Source organism: Anomaloglossus baeobatrachus, unplaced genomic scaffold (assembly GCF_048569485.1).
Source record: "Anomaloglossus baeobatrachus isolate aAnoBae1 unplaced genomic scaffold, aAnoBae1.hap1 Scaffold_643, whole genome shotgun sequence".
Classification (NCBI taxonomy): domain Eukaryota; kingdom Metazoa; phylum Chordata; class Amphibia; order Anura; family Aromobatidae; genus Anomaloglossus; species Anomaloglossus baeobatrachus.
This window is the reverse complement of record NW_027445012.1, coordinates 77905-102564: the sequence shown is the minus strand read 5'-3', so window position 1 is coordinate 102564 and position 24660 is coordinate 77905. Positions and strand designations below refer to the sequence as shown.

The 24660-nt window shown below is 51.2% G+C and overlaps 1 protein-coding gene across 1 annotated transcript in view; it reads left to right on the top strand.

Moving 5' to 3' along the window:
• LOC142286063 (DENN domain-containing protein 5B) overlaps nt 1–24660 on the top strand; it is a 98423-nt gene that overhangs the window by 10294 nt on the left and 63469 nt on the right. Inside the window, exons 4-10 of the mRNA XM_075333319.1 lie at nt 776–1312; nt 2717–2948; nt 10073–10223; nt 11775–11868; nt 18189–18320; nt 21465–21617; nt 22010–22088. Of these exons, the coding sequence (XP_075189434.1) occupies nt 776–1312; nt 2717–2948; nt 10073–10223; nt 11775–11868; nt 18189–18320; nt 21465–21617; nt 22010–22088 (1378 nt within the window). The remainder of the gene's footprint in view (nt 1–775; nt 1313–2716; nt 2949–10072; nt 10224–11774; nt 11869–18188; nt 18321–21464; nt 21618–22009; nt 22089–24660) is intronic.

Genomic DNA, 24660 nt, shown 5'->3' with positions numbered 1-24660 from the left:
TCTTATCCTATACTTCCTGACAAAATGAACTGTTAAGGGAATTGGTGCAAATTAGCATTTTTATTTATTTTATTTTTTTTTTTTTCTTGAAAACCCCCTTTAAGCTCTTCCCTCTCCAGGAACACTCCACCCCCCAGAATGGACAGCGATACATAAATCTTGCCCTATTCTACACTTTCTATCAAAAACAGTCCATAAGGGAATTGGTGCAAATCAATTTTATTTTTTTTTTCTTGAAAACCTCCTCTAAGTCCTCCCTCCCCAGGAACGCTCAACCCCCAGATTGGGCGGAGTTATATAAATCCTGCCCCATTCTACACTTCCTGCCCAAATCAGCCATTAAGGGAATTGGTGCAAATCAGTGTTTTTATTTTTCTTGAAAACCCCCTTTAAGCACCTCCCTCTCCAACAATGCTTTACCCCCATAATGGGCGGAGTTACATAAATCCTGCCCTATTTTACACTTCCTACCAAACTTAGCCGTTAAGGGAATTGGTGCAAATCAGTTTTTTCATTTATTTATTTTTTCTTGAAAGCCCCCTTTAAGCCCCACCCCCAGAATGGGCCGAGTTACATAAAACCTGCCCTATTCTACAGTTCCTGCCCAAATCAGCCTTGTTGGCAAATATGCAAGAATGTTCCATGCAGTAGACTGCCTCTCTTCATGACACTGACTTGTTTAGGTCCCTCCCATATGGGAAAATGAATGAAATGTGGCAATTTTTATATGTTTTTGTGTGTTTTTTGGTCACCGGTTCCCCTCTTCTGCTCTCAGGCTAACCTGTGCTTTGTGGATATTGATAACCACTTCATTGAGCTCCCGGAGGAATTCCCCCAGTTCCCAAACAAACTGGAATTCATCCAAGAAATCTCCGAGGTTCTTCTGAATTACGGGATTCCTCCGGAGGGAAACTTACACTGCAGCGAGAGCGCCACCAAACTGAAGAGCCTGATGCTGGACGAGCTGGCGAACGACAAGAAGAACGGGAACCTCGCCGGGCACAACATCAACATGTACGAGCTGCTGAAGGGGAACGAGACCATGGCGCGGCTGGAGGCGCTCACCAAAAGGACGGGCATCAAAATGGACAAGATCAGCATCAGCGTCCCCCTGACGGATGCCGAGGACGGGCACAAGCTGCAGTGCGCGGAGAGCGAGCTGAGGGACTACAAGCTCAACGTGCAGATCCGGGAAGTGTTCGCCAATCGTTTCACGCAGATGTTTGCCGACTACGAGGCCTTCGTTATACAAGCCGCACACGATATGGAGTCCTGGCTCACAAACCGCGAGCAGATGCAGAACTTCGATAAGGTAAAGTCCTATAAATCATATTTGTGTTATCCTCCAGAGCTGCACTCACTATTCTGCTGGTGCAGTCACTGTGTACATACATTACATTACTAATCCTGAGTTACCTCCTGTATTATCCTCCAGAGCTGCACTCACTATTCTGCTGGTGCAGTCACTGTGTACATACATTACATTACTAATCCTGAGTTACCTCCTGTATTATCCTCCAGAGCTGCACTCACTATTCTGCTGGTGCAGTCACTGTGTACATACATTACATTACTGATCCTGAGTTACCTCCTGTATTATACTCCAGAGCTGCACTCATTATTCTGCTGGTGCAGTCACTGTGTACATACATTACATTACTGATCCTGAGTTACCTCCTGTATTATGCTCCAGAGCTGCACTCACTATTCTGCTGGTGCAGTCACTGTGTACATACATTACATTACTGATCCTGAGTTACCTCCTGTATTATACTCTAGAGCTGCACTCACTATTCTGCTGCTGCAGTCACTGTGTACATACATTACATTACTGATCCTGAGTTACCTCCTGTATTATACTCCAGAGCTGCACTCACTATTCTGCTGGTGCAGTCACTGTGTACATACATTACATTACTGATCCTGAGTTACCTCCTGTATTATACTCCAGAGCTGCACTCACTATTCTGCTGGTGCAGTCACTGTGTACATACATTACATTACTGATCCTGAGTTACCTCCTGTATTATACTCCAGAGCTGCACTCACTATTCTGCTGCTGCAGTCACTGTGTACATACATTACATTACTGATCCTGAGTTACCTCCTGTATTATACTCCAGAGCTGCACTCACTATTCTGCTGGTGCAGTCACTGTGTACATACATTACATTACTGATCCTGAGTTACCTCCTGTATTATACTACAGAGCTGCACTCACTATTCTGCTGGTGCAGTCACTGTGTACATACGTTACATTACTGATCCTGAGTTACCTCCTGTATTATACTCCAGAGCTGCACTCACTATTCTGCTGGTGCAGTCACTGTGTACATACATTACATTACTGATCCTGAGTTACCTCCTGTATTATACTCCAGAGCTGCACTCACTATTCTGCTGGTGCAGTCACTGTGTACATACATTACATTACTGATCCTGAGTTACCTCCTGTATTATCCTCCAGAGCTGCACTCACTATTCTGCTGGTGCAGTCACTGTGTACATACATTACATTACTGATCCTGAGTTACCTCCTGTATTATCCTCCAGAGCTGCACTCACTATTCTGCTGGTGCAGTCACTGTGTACATAGGATCAGTAATGTAATGTCTGTACACAGTGACTGCACCAGCAGAATAGTGAGTGCAGCTCTGGAGTATAATACAATAGTGGCCAGTAACACCCGTCTAATGACCCTTCTTCTCCCCCGTAGGCCTCGTTCTTGTCCGATCAGCCTGAGCCGTACCTCCCCTTCCTCTCCCGATTCATCGAGACTCAGATGTTCGCCACGTTCATCGATAATAAAATCATGTCCCTCTGGGAAGAGAAGGAACCTCTGCTCCGGGTGTTCGATTCCCGCATCGAGAAGATCCGGCTTTACAACGTGCGGGCGCCAGCGATCCGGACCTCCACGTACCAGTCCTGCACCACCTTGAAGGAAGCCGGTACGTTTTGCCCTCACTATTGTACTTGTGTTGTGTCATTGGTGGAGTTCTCCTTTAATTTGTGTGGAGGAGGGGGGGCTTTTCTGCATTATTTCTCACGCTCCATCGATCAGCGCAGTAAGTGAGGGCCGTGCGGCCGTTCTCTCGGCAGATTGCTCCAGAAGCATTTTAGGCGCCTTGACAGATTGTCTTCGCCGGCCCGGAATCCTCCGTAGCTGGAGGGGCCGCATATCATCATCATCCTCATCCTCCTTCTTCCCATGAGGCAGGGGACACTCCCGTCTGTTCAGTGCCTCGCCTGGCGGCAGAACTGATCGCTGCTCCTCCCTTTATAATGTAATGCTTATTTTTAGGTTTCTTGGCCCTTCAGCGACTAGCGACTGTTCACATTGAAGCCCCAAAGCCACACGCATTGTTCACGGGAGGAAACCAGACGGATTGTAAATGTGTTTTTATATACGTGTGTAATAAATATATATTTATATATTTAAAATAAAATATATATATTTATTTATATTTCATGTAATTTTATATAATTTTTGTATATTTATTATATAAAATGATATATAATATAAAATATATATATATATATATATATATATATATATATAAAATTATTTAAAATATATAAATATATAAAATTATAAAAACATATAATTATATTTCATAAAATTTTATATATTTTTTATATAATTTTACATATTTATATTTATGTATATTTCTTTGTCGCTCCTAATTGGGAGACCCAGACAATTGGGTGTATGGGCTATGCCTCCGGAGGCCACACAAAGTATTACACTAAAAGTGTAAAGCCCCTCCCCTTCTGCCTATACACCCCCCGTACTGCTACGGGCTCATCAGTTTTTATGCTTTGTGCGAAGGAGGTCAGACATCCACGCATAGCTCCACAGCTTAGTCAGCAGCAGCTGCTGACTATGTCGGATGGAAGAAAAGAGGGCCCATAACAGGGCCCCCAGCATGCTCCCTTCTCACCCCACTCTTGTCGGCGGTGTTGTTAAGGTTGAGGTATCCATTGCGGGTACGGAGGCTGGAGCCCACATGCTGCTTTCCTTCCCCATCCCTCAATTAGGGCTCTGGGTGAAGTGGGATCCCATCGGTCTCCAGGCACAGGAGACCGTGCTCCATCCACAGCTCCTGAGGACCCTGCTGGATAGGAGCCGAGTATCGTTCAGGGACATGGCCCTGCTACTTGGAGGTACTCTGTGTCCCCGTGGGGACCGCGCACAGCAACACTCCAGCATTGCTGGGTGTGCTAGTGCATCGGGGACAGCAGCGCTGGCTGCATTTGTGCCACTATACACTTCAGCGTCGCTGAGTGTATTTGTGTAGGGGGACTGCCGCGCTGACCGCCGCTGCCATGGTTATCACTGCGGCGCGGCTGGGACTGTTAGTGCGCCGGGGACTTCCACGCGACCGCGCTTATACGGCGGCCGCGCTTATAACTATAGTCCCCGGCTTCTGCGGCCTAGTCTCATTCTTTTCCCGCCCCCAGCCCTGCCAGTCAGGGGAAGGGCGGGACGCTGTACAGGTCGGCAGCACTGAGGGCTGGAGCATGCTTTGCATACTCCACCCCCCTCACTCTGCACAGTGGGGCACCAGTTCCCGCACTTTTCTGGGTCACGCCCACGGCTCCCTCCTCTCCCCAGGACGCTGGCAGCCATTCCTCTCAGCTCTGCTAACGCTGGAGAGGAGAGACAAGCTCAAAGAGACCCAGGCTGGAATTCTGGTGCCCACACAAACGCTTTGCGCAGGCGGTAAGCAGCACCTGTGGTGCTGGCCCCACTAGTGCAGAAGTGTATTTATAGTTTATATGATTATAGTCTATACTTTACACTGTAGGGTGCACTGTTGATTTGTGGCTATTTACCCTCCTGTATTGCTCAGAGGAGACAACATACTATGCTGCCTGTGCAGCATGTACGGCTATACTGCCGGCAGGTTCCACTGACCCTCATTGTGTGCAATGCTCGGCCCCTGTGGCACGTTCTCAGCCGGAGCCTCTGCTAGGGGTGGCCCAGGGAGAACCACCTGTTAACACTGTCCAGGTGACAGGGACGGAGTTTGCAGTTTTTACTAAAAGACTTTCTGAGACTATGGCTAAGATATTAGAAGCCTTGCAGTCCAGGCCGGCATCTCAAGCCAGGGGCACTGTGGAATCATTGTCCCCTGGTTCCCCTCAGTTGGAACAGCAATGTCCTCCCGGGGTGTCTCATGGATCCCAGGGTGAGGTCTCTGACACGGACCGCAGCCCCAGACCGACTAAGCGAGCTCGCTATGAAATCCCCTCGACATCATAACAATGTTCAGGGTCTCAGCGGGAGGACTCTCTGTATGATGAAGCGGAGGTAGCTGATCAGGATTCTGATCCTGAAGCCGCTCTCAACCTTGATACTCCTGATGGGGACGCCATAGTGAATGATCTTATTGCGTCCATCAATGAAATGTTGAATATTTCTCCCTCAGCTCCTCCTGTGGAGGAGTCAGCTTCTCAGCAGGAGAAATTCCGTTTCAGGTTTCCCAAGCGTACAAAGAGTATGTTTCTGGACCACTCTGACTTCAGAGAGGCAGTCCAGAAACACCAAGCTTGTCCAGATAAGCGTTTTTCCAAGCGCCTTAAGGATACATGTTACCCTTTCCCCCCTGACGTGGTCAAGGGCTGGACTCAGTGTCCCAAGGTGGATCCTCCAATCTCCAGACTGGCGGCTAGATCCATAGTTGCAGTGGACGATGGAGCTTCACTCAAGGATGCCACTGACAGACAGATGGAGCTCTGGTTGAAATCCATCTATGAAGCTATCGGCGCGTCTTTTGCTCCAGCATTCGCAGCCGTATGGGCACTCCAAGCTATCTCAGCTGGTCAGGTGCAAATTGACACACTCTCGTACGTCTGCGCCGCAGGTGGCGTCCATAACCTCTCAAACGTCGGCATTTGCGTCTTACGCTATTAATGCTGTCCTGGACTCTGCGACCCGTACGGCGGTTGCAGCCGCCAATTCGGTGGTAATACGCAGGGCCTTGTGGCTGCGGGAATGGAAGGCAGATTCGGCTTCCAAAAAGTGCTTAACTGGATTGCCATTTTCTGGCGACCGTTTGTTTGGTGAGAGATTGGATGAAATCATCAAACAATCCAAGGGAAAGGAAACATCCTTACCCCAAGCCAAACCAAAAACACCCCAACAGAGGAGGGGACAGTCGAGGTTTCGGTCCTTTCGGGGTGCGGGCAGGTCACAATTCTCCTCGTCCAAAAGGCCTCAGAAGGATCAGAGGAACGGCGACGCATGGCGGTCTAAATCACGCCCTAAAAAGACCGCCGGAGGTGCCGCTACCAAGGCGGCTTCCTCATGACTTACGGCCTTCTCACACCGCATCCTCGGTCGGTGGCAGGCTCTCCCGCTTTTGCGACTCCTGGCTGCCACAAGTAAAAGACCGTTGGGTGAGAGACATTTTGTCTCACGGTTACAGGATAGAGTTCAGCTCTCGTCCTCCGACTCGATTCTTCAGAACATCTCCGCCTCCCGAGCGAGCCGAGGCTCTTCTGCAGGCGGTGGGCATTCTGAAGGCAGAAGGAGTGGTGGTCCCGGTTCCTCTTCAGCAACAGGGTCACGGTTTCTACTCCAACCTGTTTGTGGTTCCAAAGAAGGACGGGTCCTTCCGTCCTGTTTTGGACCTAAAACTGCTCAACAAACACGTAAGGACCAGGCGGTTCCGGATGGAATCCCTCCGCTCCGTCATCGCCTCAATGTCCCAAGGAGATTTCCTAGCATCGATCGATATCAAGGATGCTTATCTCCACGTACCAATTGCTCCAGAGCATCAGCGCTTCTTGCGCTTCGCCATAGGAGACGAACACCTTCAGTTCGCGGCACTGCCGTTCAGACTGGCGACAGCCCCAAGGGTTTTCACCAAGGTCATGGCTACAGTAGTTGCGGTCCTCCACTCTCAGGGTCACTCAGTGATACCTTACTTAGACGATCTGCTGGTCAAGGCACCCTCTCAAGAGGCATGCCAACACAGCCTCAACGTTACTCTGGAGATTCTCCAGAGTTTCGGGTGGATCATCAATTTTCCAAAGTCAAATCTGACACCGGTCCAATCACTGACATATCTTGGCATGGAGTTTCATACTCTTCCAGCGATAGTGAAGCTTCCGCTGGACAAACAGCGTTCACTACACACAGGGGTGCAATCTCTCCTTCAAGGTCGGTCACACCCCTTGAGGCACCTCATGCACTTCCTGGGGAAGATGGTGGCAGCAATGGAAGCAGTCCCTTTCGCGCAGTTTCACCTGCGTCCTCTTCAATGGGACATCCTACGCAAGTGGGACAGGATGCCGACGTCCCTAGACAGGAACGTCTCCCTCTCTCAAGCAACCAAAGCTTCCCTTCGGTGGTGGCTTCTTCCCACCTCATTATCGAAAGGGAAATCCTTCCTACCCCCATCCTGGGCGGTGGTCACGACGGACGCGAGCCTGTCAGGGTGGGGAGCAGTTTTTCTCCACCACAGGGCTCAGGGTACGTGGACTCAGCAAGAGTCCTCACTTCAGATCAATGTTCTGGAGATCAGGGCAGTGTATCTTGCCCTAAAAGCGTTCCAGCAGTGGCTGGAAGGCAAGCAGATCCGAATTCAGTCGGACAACTCCACAGCGGTGGCTTACATCAACCACCAAGGTGGGACACGCAGTCGGCAAGCCTTCCAGGAAGTCCGGAGGATTCTGCTGTGGGTGGAAGCCACAGCATCCACCATATCCGCAGTTCACATCCCGGGCGTAGAAAACTGGGAAGCAGACTTTCTCAGTCGCCAGGGCATGGACGCAGGGGAATGGTCCCTTCACCCGTTTCGTGTTTTGCCGCTGGGGGATGCCGGACGTCGACCTAATGGCGTCACGGCACAACAACAAGGTCCCAACATTCATGGCTAGATCTCAAGATCACAGAGCTCTGGCGGCGGACGCCTTAGTTCAGGATTGGTCGCAGTTTCAGCTTCCTTATGTGTTTCTTCCTCTGGCTCTGTTGCCCAGAGTGTTACGCAAGATAAGGGCCGACTGCCGCCGCGCCATCCTCGTCGCTCCAGACTGGCCGAGGAGGTCGTGGTACCCGGATCTGTGGCATCTCACGGTCGGCCAACCGTGGGCACTGCCAGACCGACCAGATTTGCTGTCTCAAGGGCCGTTTTTCCATCTGAATTCTGCGGCCCTCAACCTGACTGTGTGGCCATTGAGTCCTGGATCTTAGCGTCTTCAGGATTATCTCAAGAGGTCATTGCCACTATGAGACAGACTAGGAAACCAACGTCCGCCAAGATCTACCACAGGACGTGGAAAATATTCCTGTCGTGGTGCTCTGCTCAGGCGTTTTCTCCCTGGCCATTTGCCTTGCCCACTTTTCATCTCAATCAGGACATCTCCTTACCCTCGTTTTGTCCTCATCCAGTTCACCAATGTGAAAAGGATTTGCACTTGTTAGATCTGGTGAGAGCACTCAGACTCTACATTTCTCGTACGGCGCCCCTGCGCCGCTCCGATGCTCTCTTTGTCCTTGTCGCTAGCCAGCGTAAAGGGACACAAGCTTCCAAATCAACCCTGGCTCGGTGGATCAAGGAACCAATTCTCGAAGCTTACCGTTCCTCGGGGCTTCCGGTTCCCTCAGGACTGAAGGCCCATTCTACCAGGGCCGTGGGAGCGTCCTGGGCCTTGCGACACCAGGCTACGGCTCAGCAGATGTGTCAGGCAGCTACCTGGTCGAGCCTGCACACTTTCACGAAACACTATCAGATGCATACCTATGCTTCGGCAGTTGCCAGCCTAGGTAGGCGAGTCCTTCAGGCGGCAGTTGCCCACCTGTAGGACGGAGCCGTTACGGCTCTATTATGAGGTATTATTTACCCACCCAGGGACTGCTTTTGGACGTCCCAATTGTCTGGGTCTCCCAATTAGGAGCGACAAAGAAGAAGGGAATTTTGTTTACTTACCGTAAATTCCTTTTCTTCTAGCTCCAATTGGGAGACCCAGCACCCGCCCCTGTTTTTGTGTACACATGTTGTTCATGTTAAATGGTTTCAGTTCTCCGATATTCCTTCGGATTGAATTTACTTTAAACCAGTTTATAATTTTTTCCTCCTTCTGGCTTTTGCACCAAAACTGATGAGCCCGTAGCAGTACGGGGGGTGTATAGGCTGAAGGGGAGGGGCTTTACACTTTTAGTGTAATACTTTGTGTGGCCTCCGGAGGCATAGCTATACACCCAATTGTCTGGGTCTCCCAATTGGAGCTAGAAGAAAAGGAATTTACGGTAAGTAAACAAAATTCCCTTCTTTAAATTTATATATATTATATTTTATAATATATATTTTATATCATTTTATATAATATAAGAATTATATAAAATTACATGAAATATTACATGAAATATAAATATTATATAATATGTATTTATTTATTTATTTATATATATATATATATATATATATATATATATATATATATATATAATATTATACATAATCTCTACTAAATTCACATTTCTTGCTTTTTGTCTCCACCTTCACTCTGTTACAGGGTGTACTCACTTTGAACAAAATGTGTAATGCACTCCACCATATATAGAGGAAGGTCCTAGAAGGAAAAGTCCCCAATCCATACATTAAAAATGTGAAAACCGTTTTTCGATCTTTCAATTTTACCCTGAGATATGAGCGTTTGAAAAGACAGGCCGAAAGCCTGAGGCTGCACCACTGAGGCACAATGAGGACTATGGTCGCTTCTGACTTCTGTAGCATGTAGTCAATGCATATATATTAGATGTCAGTCCCGTGATGACACAATACATTGGAAGAGGGAATGGTCATCTGGGGTCTCAGTAGTGCAGCCTCAGGCTTTGGGCCTTTAACTTCAGACCATCGTATCTCGACACAGAAGGAAGATATCCAAAAACAGTTTTCATATTAATCAACAGTATAACGTGTTCTATGAGCGATCTGTCTTTAAGAGGCCTTTCCCGAATATCGCATTATGGTCAGGATTGCTGCCTTTTTGGCTGTGGAGAGCAGCGGGGTCTTCAATGCTATATAGCAGCACTAATTGGCGACTGCTGTATTGATCGTTCCAGCTCTGTCCATCGAGCAGCGTCTGACGAAGATGGATCACACGGCCATCCACCCTCACCTGCTGGACATGAAGATCGGACAAGGGAAATACGAGCAGGGGTTCTTCCCCAAACTGCAATCCGACGTTCTGCTGAGTGGGCCGATCAGCAACAAGTAAGAGCCTGTCCTGTGCGCGGAGAATTCCTGCAATGCTTTTATGTCCGGATTATCCTCCTGTAGTGAGAGAAAATAAAGCTTGAGAGAGAATAATTATATATCGCCTGCAGAGGAGGTAGCGGCCGTTTATATAATACTACCCATAGTTACATGGAAAACTACTGCCCCCTATGTACAAGAATATAACTACTATAATACTGCCCCTATGTACAAGAATATAACTACTATAATACTGCCCCCTATGTACAAGAATATAACTACTATAATACTGCCCCTATGTACAAGAATATAACTACTATAATACTGCTCCTATGTACAAGAATATAACTACTATAATACTGCTCCTATGTACAAGAATATAACTACTATAATACTGCCCCTATGTACAAGAATATATCTACTATAATACTGCCCCCTATGTACAAGAATATAACTACTATAATACTGCCCCTATGTACAGGAATATAACTACTATAATACTGCTCCTATGTACAAGAATATAACTACTATAATACTGCCCCCTATGTACAAGAATATAACTACTATAATACTGCCCCTATGTACAAGAATATAACTACTATAATACTGCCCCTATGTACAAGAATATAACTACTATAATACTGCCCCCTATGTACAAGTATATAACTACTATAATACTGCCCCCTATGTACAAGAATATAACTACTATAATACTGTCCCTATGTACAAGAATATAACTACTATAATACTGCCCCTATGTACAAGAATATAAGTACTATAATACTGCCCCTATGTACAAGAATATATCTACTATAATACTGCCCCTATGTACAAGAATATAACTACTATAATACTGCCCCTATGTACAGGAATATAACTACTATAATACTGCTCCTATGTACAAGAATATAACTACTATAATACTGCCCCCTATGTACAAGAATATAACTACTATAATACTGCCCCCTATGTACAAGTATATAACTACTATAATACTGCCCCCTATGTACAAGAATATAACTACTATAATACTGTCCCTATGTACAAGAATATAACTACTATAATACTGCCCCTATGTACAAGAATATAACTACTATAATACTGCTCCTATGTACAAGAATATAAGTACTATAATACTGCTCCTATGTACAAGAATATAAGTACTATAATACTGCCCCTATGTACAAGAATATATCTACTATAATACTGCCCCCTATGTACAAGAATATAACTACTATAATACTGCCCCTATGTACAGGAATATAACTACTATAATACTGCTCCTATGTACAAGAATATAACTACTATAATACTGCCTCTATGTACAAGAATATAACTACTATAATACTGTCCCTATGTACAAGAATATAACTGCTATAATACTGTCTCCTATGTACAAGAACATAACTACTATAATACTGCCCCCTATGTACAAGAATAGAACTACTATAATACTGCCCCCTATGTACAAGAATATAATACATACACGCTGTGTATTATCTCTGTATAGCGGCACTGTGTTATGTAGATGGTTGCGGCGTCCCGTCATCCCCTATCTTGTCCCTACAGTCGCTGGGTCAGCCGGAACGCCACGGCGCAGCGCAGGAAGGATCGGCAGCGGCAGCACTCGGAGCACCTCGGATTAGACAATGACTTGAGGGAGGTAGGTCGTCATCGTGGCGGCGTGTGATCGGTGGATTGCTCCGCTCTTATTTATTTTATTGGATAATCCTTTGTCCCTCGCACTTCTAATTATCTGTGCACGTCATGAATTAACCTCTTACCTTCCTCCGTCCAGAGTAATAATATAGCAGAGCCATATACCTCCCTGCGTTACTTAATGCTTTTGTATTGCACTCTAGGCAGCAGCTCTGTAATCGGCGCCCCTCTTGTCCATAGGTCATGTCTGGTATTGCAGCTTAGTCCTTTTGTTTTTATAATAGGGCTGGGTTGCAGTTCCAGAGATAACCTGTCAGGGGGGGGGGGGGGGGGAGTGGTGCACTTTGCAGCAATGTGAAAATGTTTAGTGAGGTATCGTATGATCGTAATATTAGGAGATATCATTGATATTGGATTGCAGAAATCTGACCCCAATCGATCAGCTGACATTACACCCTGGATCTGGCACAGAGGCGCACATTGTATAGTGGCCGTGAGCGGTACTGCAAGCTGTATCCCATACAAATGAAAAGGTGACCCCTTGCAGTACCGCTTGCAGCCACTGCACGATGTTGTGAGCCACTTCCTGTGCTCCACAGCCAATCAGCTGATCATGGCGGCTCCTCATGGATTAGAAAAGTCCCTATGGCACTAATCCTTTTATTTAAATCCTGTGGTGCAATTTCATTAGTCTGGCATCTGATAGTCCAGAATTATGATATATTTTCCAAGGCTGGGATTTTTCCCCCTTGTCAGGCGGGGGGGGGGGGGGGGGAGGAATAGGTGTTCCTCCTTTTCAGGCGGAGTTTTTTTCTTTTCCCCCTTGTCGGGCGGTTTTTTTTATTCCCCCCCCCCCCTTGTCAAGCTGGGGTTTTTTTCCCCCTCCTTGTCAGGCGGGATTTTTTTTTTTTCTCCTTTGTCAGGCAGGGTTTTTTTCTTTTCCCCCTTGTCAAGCTGGGTTTTTTTTTTTTTTCCTCCTTGTCAGGCAGGGGTTTTTTTTTTCCCCCCTTGTCAGGTAAGGGGGGGTTCCCCCGGGTTTCCCCCCTTGTCAGGCGGGGGTTTTTTTTCTTCCTTTGTCAGGCAGGGGTTTTTTTTCCCTCTTGTCAGGTGGGGGGTTTCCCCCTAGTCAGGTGTGGGGTTTTTTTTTTTTTCTCCTTGTCAAGCGGTGGGGGGTTTTCCCCCTTGTCAGGCAGGGGTTTTTTTTCCCCCTTGTCAGGCAGGGTTTTTTTTCCCCCTTGTCAGGTGGTGTTTTTTTTTTTTTTTTCCTCTCGTCAGGCGGGGATTTTTTTTTTGTCAGGTGGGGTTATGTTTTTTCCCCCTTGTCAGGCTGGGTTGTTTTTCTGTCCTCCCGGGTTTTTATAGCTCTTACAGGTACATTTTATATGTTCGTGTCTGAATATTGGATATCCGGCGCCCGTCTGGACCCCCCTTACGCCGGGTTAAAGGAATTTTCCTGTCCCCTTATGAGCTCCAGTCATTGATGACGTCTCTGCCCCCCCCAGACCTCCGGGGACATTGGTGCCATCTGCCAGGAGGAGGGTCCCCTTGCGTTTCGGGAGGTTGAGGTCACAGTCTGGCGCCGGCTCCTGATTACGGACGACGAGTGAATAATTAATGCCGCTCTGCTGCTCCGTAATTAATTCTGCTCACAATTTAACCGGCTCGTCATCCAATTTTAGGCCCAAACGCTAATGAAATGATTGCCAGGCACCGTGTTTAACGAGAGGGACGCAGATTATGCATCTCTTAAAGGCACGGTACACATTGTGTGAAATGCTTTGGATTGGCACTAATATCGTGCTTTCTCTACATAATGGGCCCATTGGTGGGTAGTATCAATCATAGACTTATTCTTCATTGCCACTAATATGATCTAATGCTAGTTCCCTGCAGCCGCCACCAGAGGGAGCTCGCTGCTTACTGTTGTATCCTCTGTGTGCAGTGAGCTCCCCCTAGTGGTAGCTGCAGGCAAAAAGAATTTTGGCAATTATTTAGATCTCTGCAGAGGGTTTGGAGCTCTGTATCAGGAAGCCAAAAGCTCTGCATAAGGCAGCACCTGCCGATCTTCCCTGCCCCACTGGAAGTAATAGATTGTTACAGCTCATTCTCTGGGCCACGGGCCGTGTATGAATGGCGTCCATTGTAGCGGTCAGTGGGCCGCCTCATACTTGGAATAGTTTTGCAGACATTTCCTAGATTCCTTCACGGTCAGATAATCCGTCCTCTCAGCCGGTGACATTTCTCTCCTCCGAGCGTCACATTTCACGTTCACCCTCCATTTCCGTCCCTTGTCATCACTGCGCAGGTTTCCTGCCAACCTAATACTGAGACAATCTGCATGAAATTAATGGGCCATTCCCCTCCCATCCTAAAAAAAACATTCTGTCTCCAAGTGGCTGCAGTTCCAATTTTGACCACAGTGGCGCTGTTTCCCCCCACAGAAGGAGGCTGCTTTACTGCTTGCTGCAACCTCTGCCTTTGATGGGGTCCCAGTGGTTAGAACACTACTGATTACTCATACTGAGGAGTATATCTGTCTCCAGCGCTGTCCTCAGACGCCCGGAGTAATAAAGCTGCTAAATCCTATGTGATTGCCAAAGGAAATCGCTGCCTGAGACAGTGGGATGCCTTCGGAATAACTTATTGAATCATTACGGTATAGAGGCCGTCTAATAACATCTCAAAAAACGAGCCGTGCCTCGCGGGGCCCACCTTGAGGCTGGCGGGGGGCCCTCACCTTGAGGCTGGCGGGGGGGCCCTCACCTTGAGGCTGGCGGGGGGCCCTCACCTTGAGGCTGGCGGGGGGCCCTCACCTTGAGGCTGGCGGGGGGGGCCCTCACCATGAGGCTGGCGGGGGGGCCCTCACCATGAGGCTGGCGGGGGGGCCCTCACCATGAGGCTGGCGGGGGGGCCCTCACCATGAGGCTGGCGGGGGGGCCCTCACCATGAGGCTGGCGGGGGGGCCCTCACCATGAGGCTGGCGGGGGGGCCCTCACCATGAGGCTGGCGGGGGGGCCCTCACCATGAGGCTGGCGGGGGGGCCCTCACCATGAGGCTGGCGGGGGGGCCCTCACCATGAGGCTGGCGGGGGGCCCTCACCATGAGGCTGGCGGGGGGGGCCCTCACCATGAGGCTGGCGGGGGGGCCCTCACCATGAGGCTGGCGGGGGGGCCCTCACCATGAGGCTGGCGGGGGGGGCCCTCACCATGAGGCTGGCGGGGGGGCCCTCACCATGAGGCTGGCGGGGGGGCCCTCACCATGAGGCTGGCGGGGGGGCCCTCACCATGAGGCTGGCGGGGGGGCCCTCACCATGAGGCTGGCGGGGGGGCCCTCACCATGAGGCTGGCGGGGGGGCCCTCACCATGAGGCTGGCGGGGGGGCCCTCACCATGAGGCTGGCGGGGGGGCCCTCACCATGAGGCTGGCGGGGGGGCCCTCACCATGAGGCTGGCGGGGGGGCCCTCACCATGAGGCTGGCGGGGGGGCCCTCACCATGAGGCTGGCGGGGGGGCCCTCACCATGAGGCTGGCGGGGGGGCCCTCACCATGAGGCTGGCGGGGGGCCCTCACCATGAGGCTGGCGGGGGGCCCTCACCATGAGGCTGGCGGGGGGCCCACGCTCAGATGTCAGGATGAGGTTTGTAGGCTTCAAACTACTGACATATCTGCTGGACTAGGGTGCTGCGAATATTTTTGGTCAGCTGTAATATCAATAAATTGCCAGTATTCCTCCCCTTGGTTTATTAATTACGCCATCCGTCTATCTCTGGCAGTAAGGAGTAAAGCGGTTGCAATTCCACTTCCAACCACAGTGGCGCTGTTTCCCCAAATAAATTCCAAGCATTGCTTTACTGCATGCTGCAATCTCTTCATATCAGACTTACAGTAGCGTTCAGACTATTGTGTGTGATTTTCCTCCCCCCCCAAATTTTATTGAAGGACCCCTTCAGCAAAGAAAAAAAAAATTTGCAGTCATAATATCCATTTATCCAAGTGGAGAAGGTGGACCTCGATCTGGTGAATGGATGTAGCCGAGCCGCTCTTATAGGTGGTGATAAAAAAACAAACTACAAAACATTTATAGGTGGTGTTTCCCTTTAAGGTGACTTTGTTATGTGATGTCATTGTTTTTGTTTTGAGCCTTTTTATGTTATTCTGTATTTACTTTGTCTTCTTTCTTCTCTTTGCTCCGGCTCGTGCATGCCCGCCTGTGTCCTCTTTTTCATTTTTTTGCTTTCCGTCCCTCTTGCTCGGGGGGTTCACCCGGGTCTCCTCCATTTAAGCCGTCAGAGGAGAACTTGCTCCGCCAAAACTCTATGGCATTCTGGGAGTGGGATCAGGGCTTCCCTGCCCCAGTGCGACCTCCCAAAAAATCCTTCTCTGAGTGCTGCCTGGTACGTCTTGTGTCTCGTTTGCTCCCCGTACAGCCGCTGTGCACCTTGTCGGACGCCCACGTCCCCCCCCTTCTTCCCCCGGTGCTGCCTCGTAGATCCGCTTTGTAGTGTCGATGGCTTTGAACCTATCCCATAAAATGCTCCGGTAGCCTCCCCTGCCCTCACGCTTTGATCACAGCTGAGCTTCTTCCACCATTGTGTGCACAGTGTTTATTTTACTATCTCTTTTTATTGTTGTGTTTTTGCCTTTTATGTTCACACGTACAAACCTGTTAAAAAAAACAAACAAAAAAACAAAATAAAAACCTAAAAGTATAATGGCGCATTTCCCAGAAATCCATACTCAAGTTCACAGTTCACCACTGGATAGATCGGAGGGGGTCCAACTGCCCCCCCCCCCTAATGATCGTTGGGGGTCCAACTGACCAAGCTACTTGATCGGGGGGTCCAATAACCCCCCCACTACTGATTGATGGGCATCCAACTGACGCCCCCCACAATACTGATCACTGTTGCTGATCGGTAGAGGTCCGACTAACCCCTCCCCCCCCCCCCCCCCCCCCCCGCACTACTGGTCGATGGATGGGGGTCCAACTGACCCCTCTGCTACTGATCGATGGTGGTCCAACTGATCCCCCTTCCCCCATGCTGATCAATGGGGGTCCAACTGATCCCCCGCTACTGACTGCCAACTGACTCCCGCTACTGATTGGAGTCCAACTGATCCCCCGCACTACTGATCAACAGGGGTCCAACTGACCCCCGCTGATGATCGATGGGGGTCCAACTGACCCCTCTGCTACTGATCGATGGTGGACCAGCTGACTCCCCGCTACTGATTGATGGTGGTCCAGCTGACTCCCCGCTACTGATTGATGGTGGTCCAGCTGACTCCCCGCTACTGATCGATGGTGGTCCAGCTGACTCCCCGCTACTGATCGATGGTGGTCCAGCTGACTCCCCGCTACTGATCGATGGTGGTCCAGCTGACTCCCCGCTACTGATCGATGGTGGTCCAGCTGACTCTCCGCTACTGATCGATGGTGGTCCAGCTGACTCTCCGCTACTGATCGATGGTGGTCCAGCTGACTCCCCGCTACTGGTCGATGGGGGTCCAGCTGACTCCCCGCTACTGGTCGATGGGGGTCCAACTGATCCCCCGCACGACTGATCAATAGGGGTCCAACTGACCCCCGCTGCTGATCGATGGGAATCCAACTGACACCCCCCCCTTCACCACTTGTAGGCAGTAGAGTGCGTGCTTGGCAGTCTCGTAGAGAGTGAACATAACAGCAGTGTCGGTGCTCCATCGCGGCTCTACACTAAGTTGGATTAGGCATGTTGGATTTCAACATGTCCAATCCTTTTAATCATCTGTCAGAGGGGATTGACAGCGACTTAATCCGCACCGCTTCTTGAAAAGCCATGGAGGCCAGTTTTTTACCCCTAAAATTATTTTATTATTTCGGACGGGATTAAGGGAATGGCCGACGTCTCGGTAAATGCTGCTCGTCTATTTTGTGCTGTCCCTTTAAGAAAGGAAATAAGACACAGATGAATAAAGACGCTGGATCCTTTTCTTCTCGCCCGCTTTCATTACCAGACAATACCTCTGCCTTCTGCTCTATTGTTCCTTAGTGAATGGGCCGCCGAAAATCGTCCCCGCGTGCTCCGTACTCGCCCCCTTCTCCTATACAAATCAGGACATAATGACAGCGGAGGTCAGAGCTGCCCCCCTCATCTGAATATGCAGCGTATAATACCGCAGGGATGACTTTTGGCCTCCGCATATAAGTGACCGACCATAATAAGATCCAAAATGTAACCGCGATACAGATCCCTAATGAATCTAGTGATCGACCTCCTAAATTTAGGAAATAAAGTGTCCAATAAACGCTCTCATCACTCACTTTTGTCTCCTGGTAATTGCAGAAATATATGCAGGAGGCCCGGAGCCTGGGGAAAAGCGTGCGGCAGCCCAAACTGTCCGATCTGTCCCCGGCGGTGATCGCACAGACCAACTCAAAGTTTGTGGAAGGATTACTGAAGGAATGTCGCATGAAGGTGAGATCCCGAAATCCGGTCCCCGGGCGGTTGTAATTTGGCTTAGTGCGAGTCTGGGAACAGAAATCCGGGGAGAGGGGAATAGTGCGAGACTTGTAGAGGCAGAGTCCATGGAGGTGCGGAGACCGGGAGCATCAAAGCCGCAGAAAGTAAAGTGCTGAGGGAGCGAGACAGTGAGACAGGTGCGCACATAGAGAGCCGGAGCGCGCACTGTACAGGCGGGGGAGAGCACAGCCTAAATGCAGAAAGAGGGGTTTAAAAAGCCCTCTATAGCTACAGAGAGCAAGGGCGGTACAGGTGCAGTGTCAGTGCACACAAAAGATGCCAGGGGGAGAGAGGGAACATGATATGGATATTATAGATGCGGGGGGAGTGCGTCCTCTTTAGATGCAGGGGGGGGATAGAGAGGGTGCCATAAATACAGGGGAAGGGGTGGTGCAGAAGGTGCCCACTATAGAGGGTGTAGACAGGGCACACACTATAGATGTGGGGAGTAGAGGGGGCGCTCGCTATGGATGCAGGTGAGGGGTAGATGGGTGCTTGCTATAGACGCTGGTGGGGGGTAGAGGGGGCGCTCGCTATGGATGCAGGTGATTGGTACAGCGGGTGCTTGCTATAGATGCTGGTGGGGGGTAGAGGGGGCGCTCTCTATGAATGCAGGGGGGGTAGAGGGGGCGCCCGCTATAGATGCTGGTGGGGGGTAGAGGGGGTGCCCGCTATAGATGCTGGTGGGGGGTAGAGGGGGTGCCCGCTATAGATGCTGGTGGGGGGTAGAGAGGGCGCCCGCTATAGATGCTGGTGGGGGGTAGAGGGGGTGCCCGCTATAGATGCTGGTGGGGGGTAGAGGGGGTGCCCGCTATAGATGCTGGTGGGGGGTAGAGGGGGCGCCCGCTATAGATGCTGGTGGGGGGTAGAGGGGGCGCCCGCTATAGATGCTGGTGGGGGGTAGAGGGGGCGCCCGCTATAGATGCTGGTGGGGGGTAGAGGGGGTGCCCGCTATAGATGCTGGTGGGGGGTAGAGGGGGTGCCCGCTATAGATGCTGGTGGGGGGTAGAGGGGGCGCCCGCTATAGATGCTGGTGGGGGTAGAGGGGGCGCCCGCTATAGATGCTGGTGGGGGGTAGAGGGGGCGCCCGCTATAGATGCTGGTGGGGGGTAGAGGGGCTGCCCGCTATAGATGCTGGTGGGGGGTAGAGGGGCTGCCCGCTATAGATGCGGGTGGGGGGTAGAGGGGGCACCCGCTATAGATGCGGGTGGGGGGTAGAGGGGGCGCCCGCTATAGATGCTGGTGGGGTGGTAGAGGGGGTGCCCTCTATAGATGCTGGTGGGGGGTAGAGGGGGTGCCCTCTATAGATGCTGGTGGGGGGTAGAGGGGGTGCCCGCTATAGATGCTGGTGGGGGGGTAGAGGGGGTGCCCGCTATAGATGCTGGTGGGGGGTAGAGTGGGTGCCCGCTATAGATGCTGGTGGGGGGTAGAGGGGGTGCCCGCTATAGATGTGGGTGGGGAGAGGGTGCCCGCAATACATGCAGGTGGGTACAGAGGGCGCCCGCTATGTATGTGTTGGGAGACTCTGTGGTAAAAGCAGAAGGCGCCTGTTAGCTGCAGAGAGTGTGTGAGGCGCAGATACATGGAGCGTGTGTGCATGCGCTATAAATCCTGGGAGAAAACACAAAGCTCAAAACCAGGAAGAGGCAGCGTTACAAGAGTGTCTAATCCTGTTCCGATGGATCTTGCAGCCGCAGCCTCCTTCACATTTATAACATAGAATCTAATCTCCTTCTCAGTTGTCCACATTTAGGACCGTTCTAATTCTGTCCCTATATGTCCTGCAAACCCTCAACATGTGACATTGCTGCCACATAGATCCAGCCTCATTAACTATGCTGCACACTGCACGGCTGTCACGTTGGTTCGAGGCTGGAGAGTCCTCTCTGGCTCAGTGGGCACCGGCCAGGCTGGGTGTAGGGGGCCAGGCTGGGTGCAGGGGGCCAGGCTGGGTGTAGGGGGCCAGACTTGGGTGTAGGGGGCCAGACTTGGGTGTAGGGGCCAGACTTGGGTGTAGGGGGCCAGACTTGGGTGTAGGGGGCCAGACGTGGGTGTAGGGGGGCCAGACGTGGGTGTAGGGGGCCAGACGTGGGTGTAGGGGGCCAGACTTGGGTTGTAGGGGGCCAGACTTGGGGTGTAGGGGGCCAGACTTGGGTGTAGGGGGCCAGACTTGGGTGTAGGGGGCCAGACTTGGTGTTGTAGGGGGCCAGACTTGGGTGTAGGGGCCAGACTTGGGTGTAGGGGGCCAGACTTGGGTGTAGGGGGGCCAGACTTGGGTGTAGGGGGCCAGACTTGGGTGTAGGGGGCCAGACGTGGGTGTAGGGGCCAGACGTGGGTGTAGGGGGCCAGACGTGGGTGTAGGGGGCCAGACGTGGGTGTAGGGGGCCAGACTTGGGTGTAGGGGGCCAGACTTGGGTGTAGGGGGCCAGACTTGGGTGTAGGGGGCCAGACTTGGGTGTAGGGGGCCAGACTTGGGTGTAGGGGGCCAGACTTGGGTGTAGGGGGCCAGACTTGGGTGTAGGGGGCCAGACTTGGGTGTAGGGGGCCAGACTTGGGTGTAGGGGGCCAGACTTGGGTGTAGGGGGCCAGACTTGGGTGTAGGGGGCCAGACCTTGGGTGTAGGGGCCAGACTTGGGTGTAGGGGGCCAGACTTGGGTGTAGGGGGCCAGACTTGGGTGTAGGGGGCCAGACTTGGGTGTAGGGGGCCAGACTTGGGTGTAGGGGGCCAGACTTGGGTGTAGGGGGCCAGACTTGGGTGTAGGGGGCCAGACTTGGGTGTAGGGGGCCAGACTTGGGTGTAGGGGGCCAGACTTGGGTGTAGGGGGCCAGACTTGGGTGTAGGGGGCCAGGACTTGGGTGTAGGGGGCCAGACTTGGGTGTAGGGGGCCAGACTTGGGTGTAGGGGGCCAGACTTGGGTGTAGGGGGCCAGACTTGGGTGTAGGGGGCCAGACTTGGGTGTAGGGGGCCTGAAGGGGTTATGGCGGCTGCAGGACCCCGGTATATGATGATGATGATGATGATGATGATGATGATGATGATGATGATGATGATGATGATGATGATGATGATGATGATGATGATCTCTCTTAATTGGCCAGACGAAGCGTATGCTGGTGGAGAAGATGGGGCATGAAGCGGTGGAGCTGGGACACGCAGATGCAAACATAACCGGATTAGAAGAGAACACGCTGATTGCCAGCCTGTGCGACCTGCTGGAGAGAATCTGGAGTCACGGCCTACAGGTCAAACAGGTAATCCAGACTGAGCATGTGCGAGCGTCTCCACAGAGCGTCCTTATAGCTGTGTCCGTGGCCTCAGCACCACGATCCCCTCTGAATAAGTGCAGAGGAGCGGACATCTGCCGCATGTTCCACCGGCTGAGAAAGTGATCAGCGCTGAAATACAGTCCTGCTTGGATGCAATACCTCTTCCCCGGTCATTACATCCTCTGGACATTCCCTTGCTGTACTTGTGAGGCAACAGTCCTCAGTGTGCGCCCCTTGTGGCCGCCGAGAGGTGTTTAACAATTTTATCATTTACCCCTGTGATGAGGATTCAGATTTTTTTACTTTATGGAGGGATTTAGCATAAAATGATAAATGACAGATTTGGTTTGAAACTTTTTTTTTTGCATTTGTTTTAGGGCAAATCTGCTTTATGGTCTCATCTGCTCCAATATCAGGAAAGAGAAGAGCGACACGAGCACAATCTGGAATCCCCAAGTAAGTCTAATAATAATAAAAAAAGCTAAATAACATTTAATTTTTTTTTTTCTTCGGCGCTCTATTGGGAGACCCAGACGATTGGGGTGTATAGCACTGCCTCCGGAGGCCACACAAAGCAATTACACTAAAAAGTGTAAGGCCCCTCCCCTTCTGGCTATACACCCCCAGTGGGATCACTGGCTCACCAGTTTTCTGCTTTGTGCGAAGGAGGTCAGACATCCACGCATAGCTCCACTGTTTGTAGTCAGCAGTAGCTGCTGGCTATATCGGATGGAAGAAAAGAGGGCCCATATGGGGCCCCCAGCATGCTCCCTTCTCACCCGCGGTGGTGCTTGTAAGGTTGAGGTACCTATTGCTGGTACAGAGGCTGGAGCCCACATGCTGTTTTCCTTCCACATCCCCTGAAGGGCTCTGTGGAAGTGGGATCTTGCCGGCCCCCAAGCCCTGGGGCCGGGCTCCATCCACAGACCCAGAGAACCTGCTGGATTTGGAGCGGGAGTGCCGTTCAGGGACAAGGCCCTGCAACTTTCAGGTACTCTGTGTCCCCGGCAGGCACGGACACTCTCAAGGCTTGCTGAGCGTTATAGTGCGCCGGGGACAGTAGCGCTGTGCGCTGGGGTTAGGTCACTGCAGCTTTGCTGAGTGACGTTACATGTTGGGAACTACTGCGCCGACCGCTTACTGGAGCGGCGGCGCAGCTGCGACTTGTGGTGCGCCGGGGACTTTGCGCCGACCGCGCTTTTACGGCGGCGGCGCTTCTAACTTTAGCCCCCGGCTTCTGCGGCCTAGCGCCGCTTCGTTCCCGCCCCCACCCTGTCAATCAGGGTAGGGGAGAGACGCTGCTCAATAGGCAGCGCCGAGGGCTGGAGCTTTATTTACATGCTCCAGCCCTCTCACTAGGCACAGTGGGAAGCAGGCTTCCCGCTCTTCGTCTGTATACGCCAGGGCCCGCCCCCCCCTCTCCACAAGGACGCCGGCAGCCATTACACATGCGGTCTGGCTGGGGAAAGGCAGCAGGCTCTGGGAGACCCAGACTAAAGGGATTTCGGCGACCACACACCCGCTCCTAAGCGGGCGGTAAGCTGCACTTTAGTGCTGGCCCCACTTGTGCCTCAGTGTTATATTAGTGTACTTTTTTCTTGGTACCATATATATATATATATATATATATTTGCACTGTAAGGTCGCTTCTTGGCTGGACACCCTGTACTGCTCTGACGAGGCAGCAACATGTCATCCGCAAAACGCAAGGGTGCCAAGGCACAGGCTGTGTACACTGTTTGTACTGCATGTGGGGCTAATCTACCAGCAGGCTCCAACGACTCTCATTGTGTGCAATGTTCAGTCCCAGTGGCACTTCGTCAGCCAGAGCCTATTGTGGTGGTAGCCCAGGCAGAGACGCCTGTGAACCCTGCCCCGGTGACGGGGACAGACTTTGCAGTTTTTGCTGATAAAATGTCTGTGACTATGGCAAAAATCCTGGAGACCTTGCAGTCCAGGCCAGTTGCTCAGACCATGGACACTGCTGTGTCTATGCTCTCCGGTCCCCCTCAGTTGGAACTAATCCGTACTTCAGGGGGGTCTCAAGCATCACAGGCTGAAGTCTCTGACTCAGATGACAGTCCCAGGCAGCCTAAGCGAGCTCGCTGGGAAAGACCCTCCACGTCATCACACTGCTCAGGGTCTCAGCGACAAGAGTCTCTCTGTGATGAGACTGAGGACGGTGACCAGGATTCTAATCCTGAGGCCCCTCTCAATCTGGATGCCCCTGATGGTGACGCCATGGTTAATGACCTTATATCGGCAATTAATAGACTGTTGGATATTTCTCCCCCAGCCCCTTCTGCAGAGGAGGCAGCTGCACAGCAGGAGAAGTTCCATTTCCTGTATCCCAAGCGTAAATTAAGTGCTTTTTTGGACCACTCTGACTTCAGAGAATCGATCCAGAAACACGACGCTCATCCAGACAAGCGTTTCTCTAAACGTTCTAAGGATACCCGTTATCCTTTTCCCTCTGAGGTGGCCAACGCTGGACCCAGTGTCCAAAGGTGGATCCCCCAATTTCCAAGCTTGCGGCTAGATCCATAGTCGCAGTAGAGGATGGCGCTTCACTTAAAGATGCCAACGACAGACAGATGGACCTTTTGGTTGAAATCTGTCTATGAATCTATCGGCGCGTCGTTTGCTCCAGCATTCGCGGCCGTGTGGGCACTCCAAGCTATTTCAGCTGGTTTTAGCACAGGTGGATGCTTTCATACATCCAGCAGTGCCGCAAGTGGCGTCCCTAACTTCGCAAATGTCTGCGTTTGCGACCTATGCTATCAATGCTGTCCTAGAATCTACGAGCTGTACCGCTATGGCGTCCGCCAATTCTGTGGTTTTGCGCAGAGCCTTGTGGTTAAAGGACTGGAAAGCAGATGCTGGTTCCAAAAAAATGCTTAACCAGCTTGCCATTATCTAGAGACAGACTGTTTGGTGAGCCATTGGCTGAAATCATAAAACAGTCCAAGGGTAAGGACTCTTCCTTGCCACAGCCCAGAGCAACGTAAACACCTCAACAGAAAAAGTG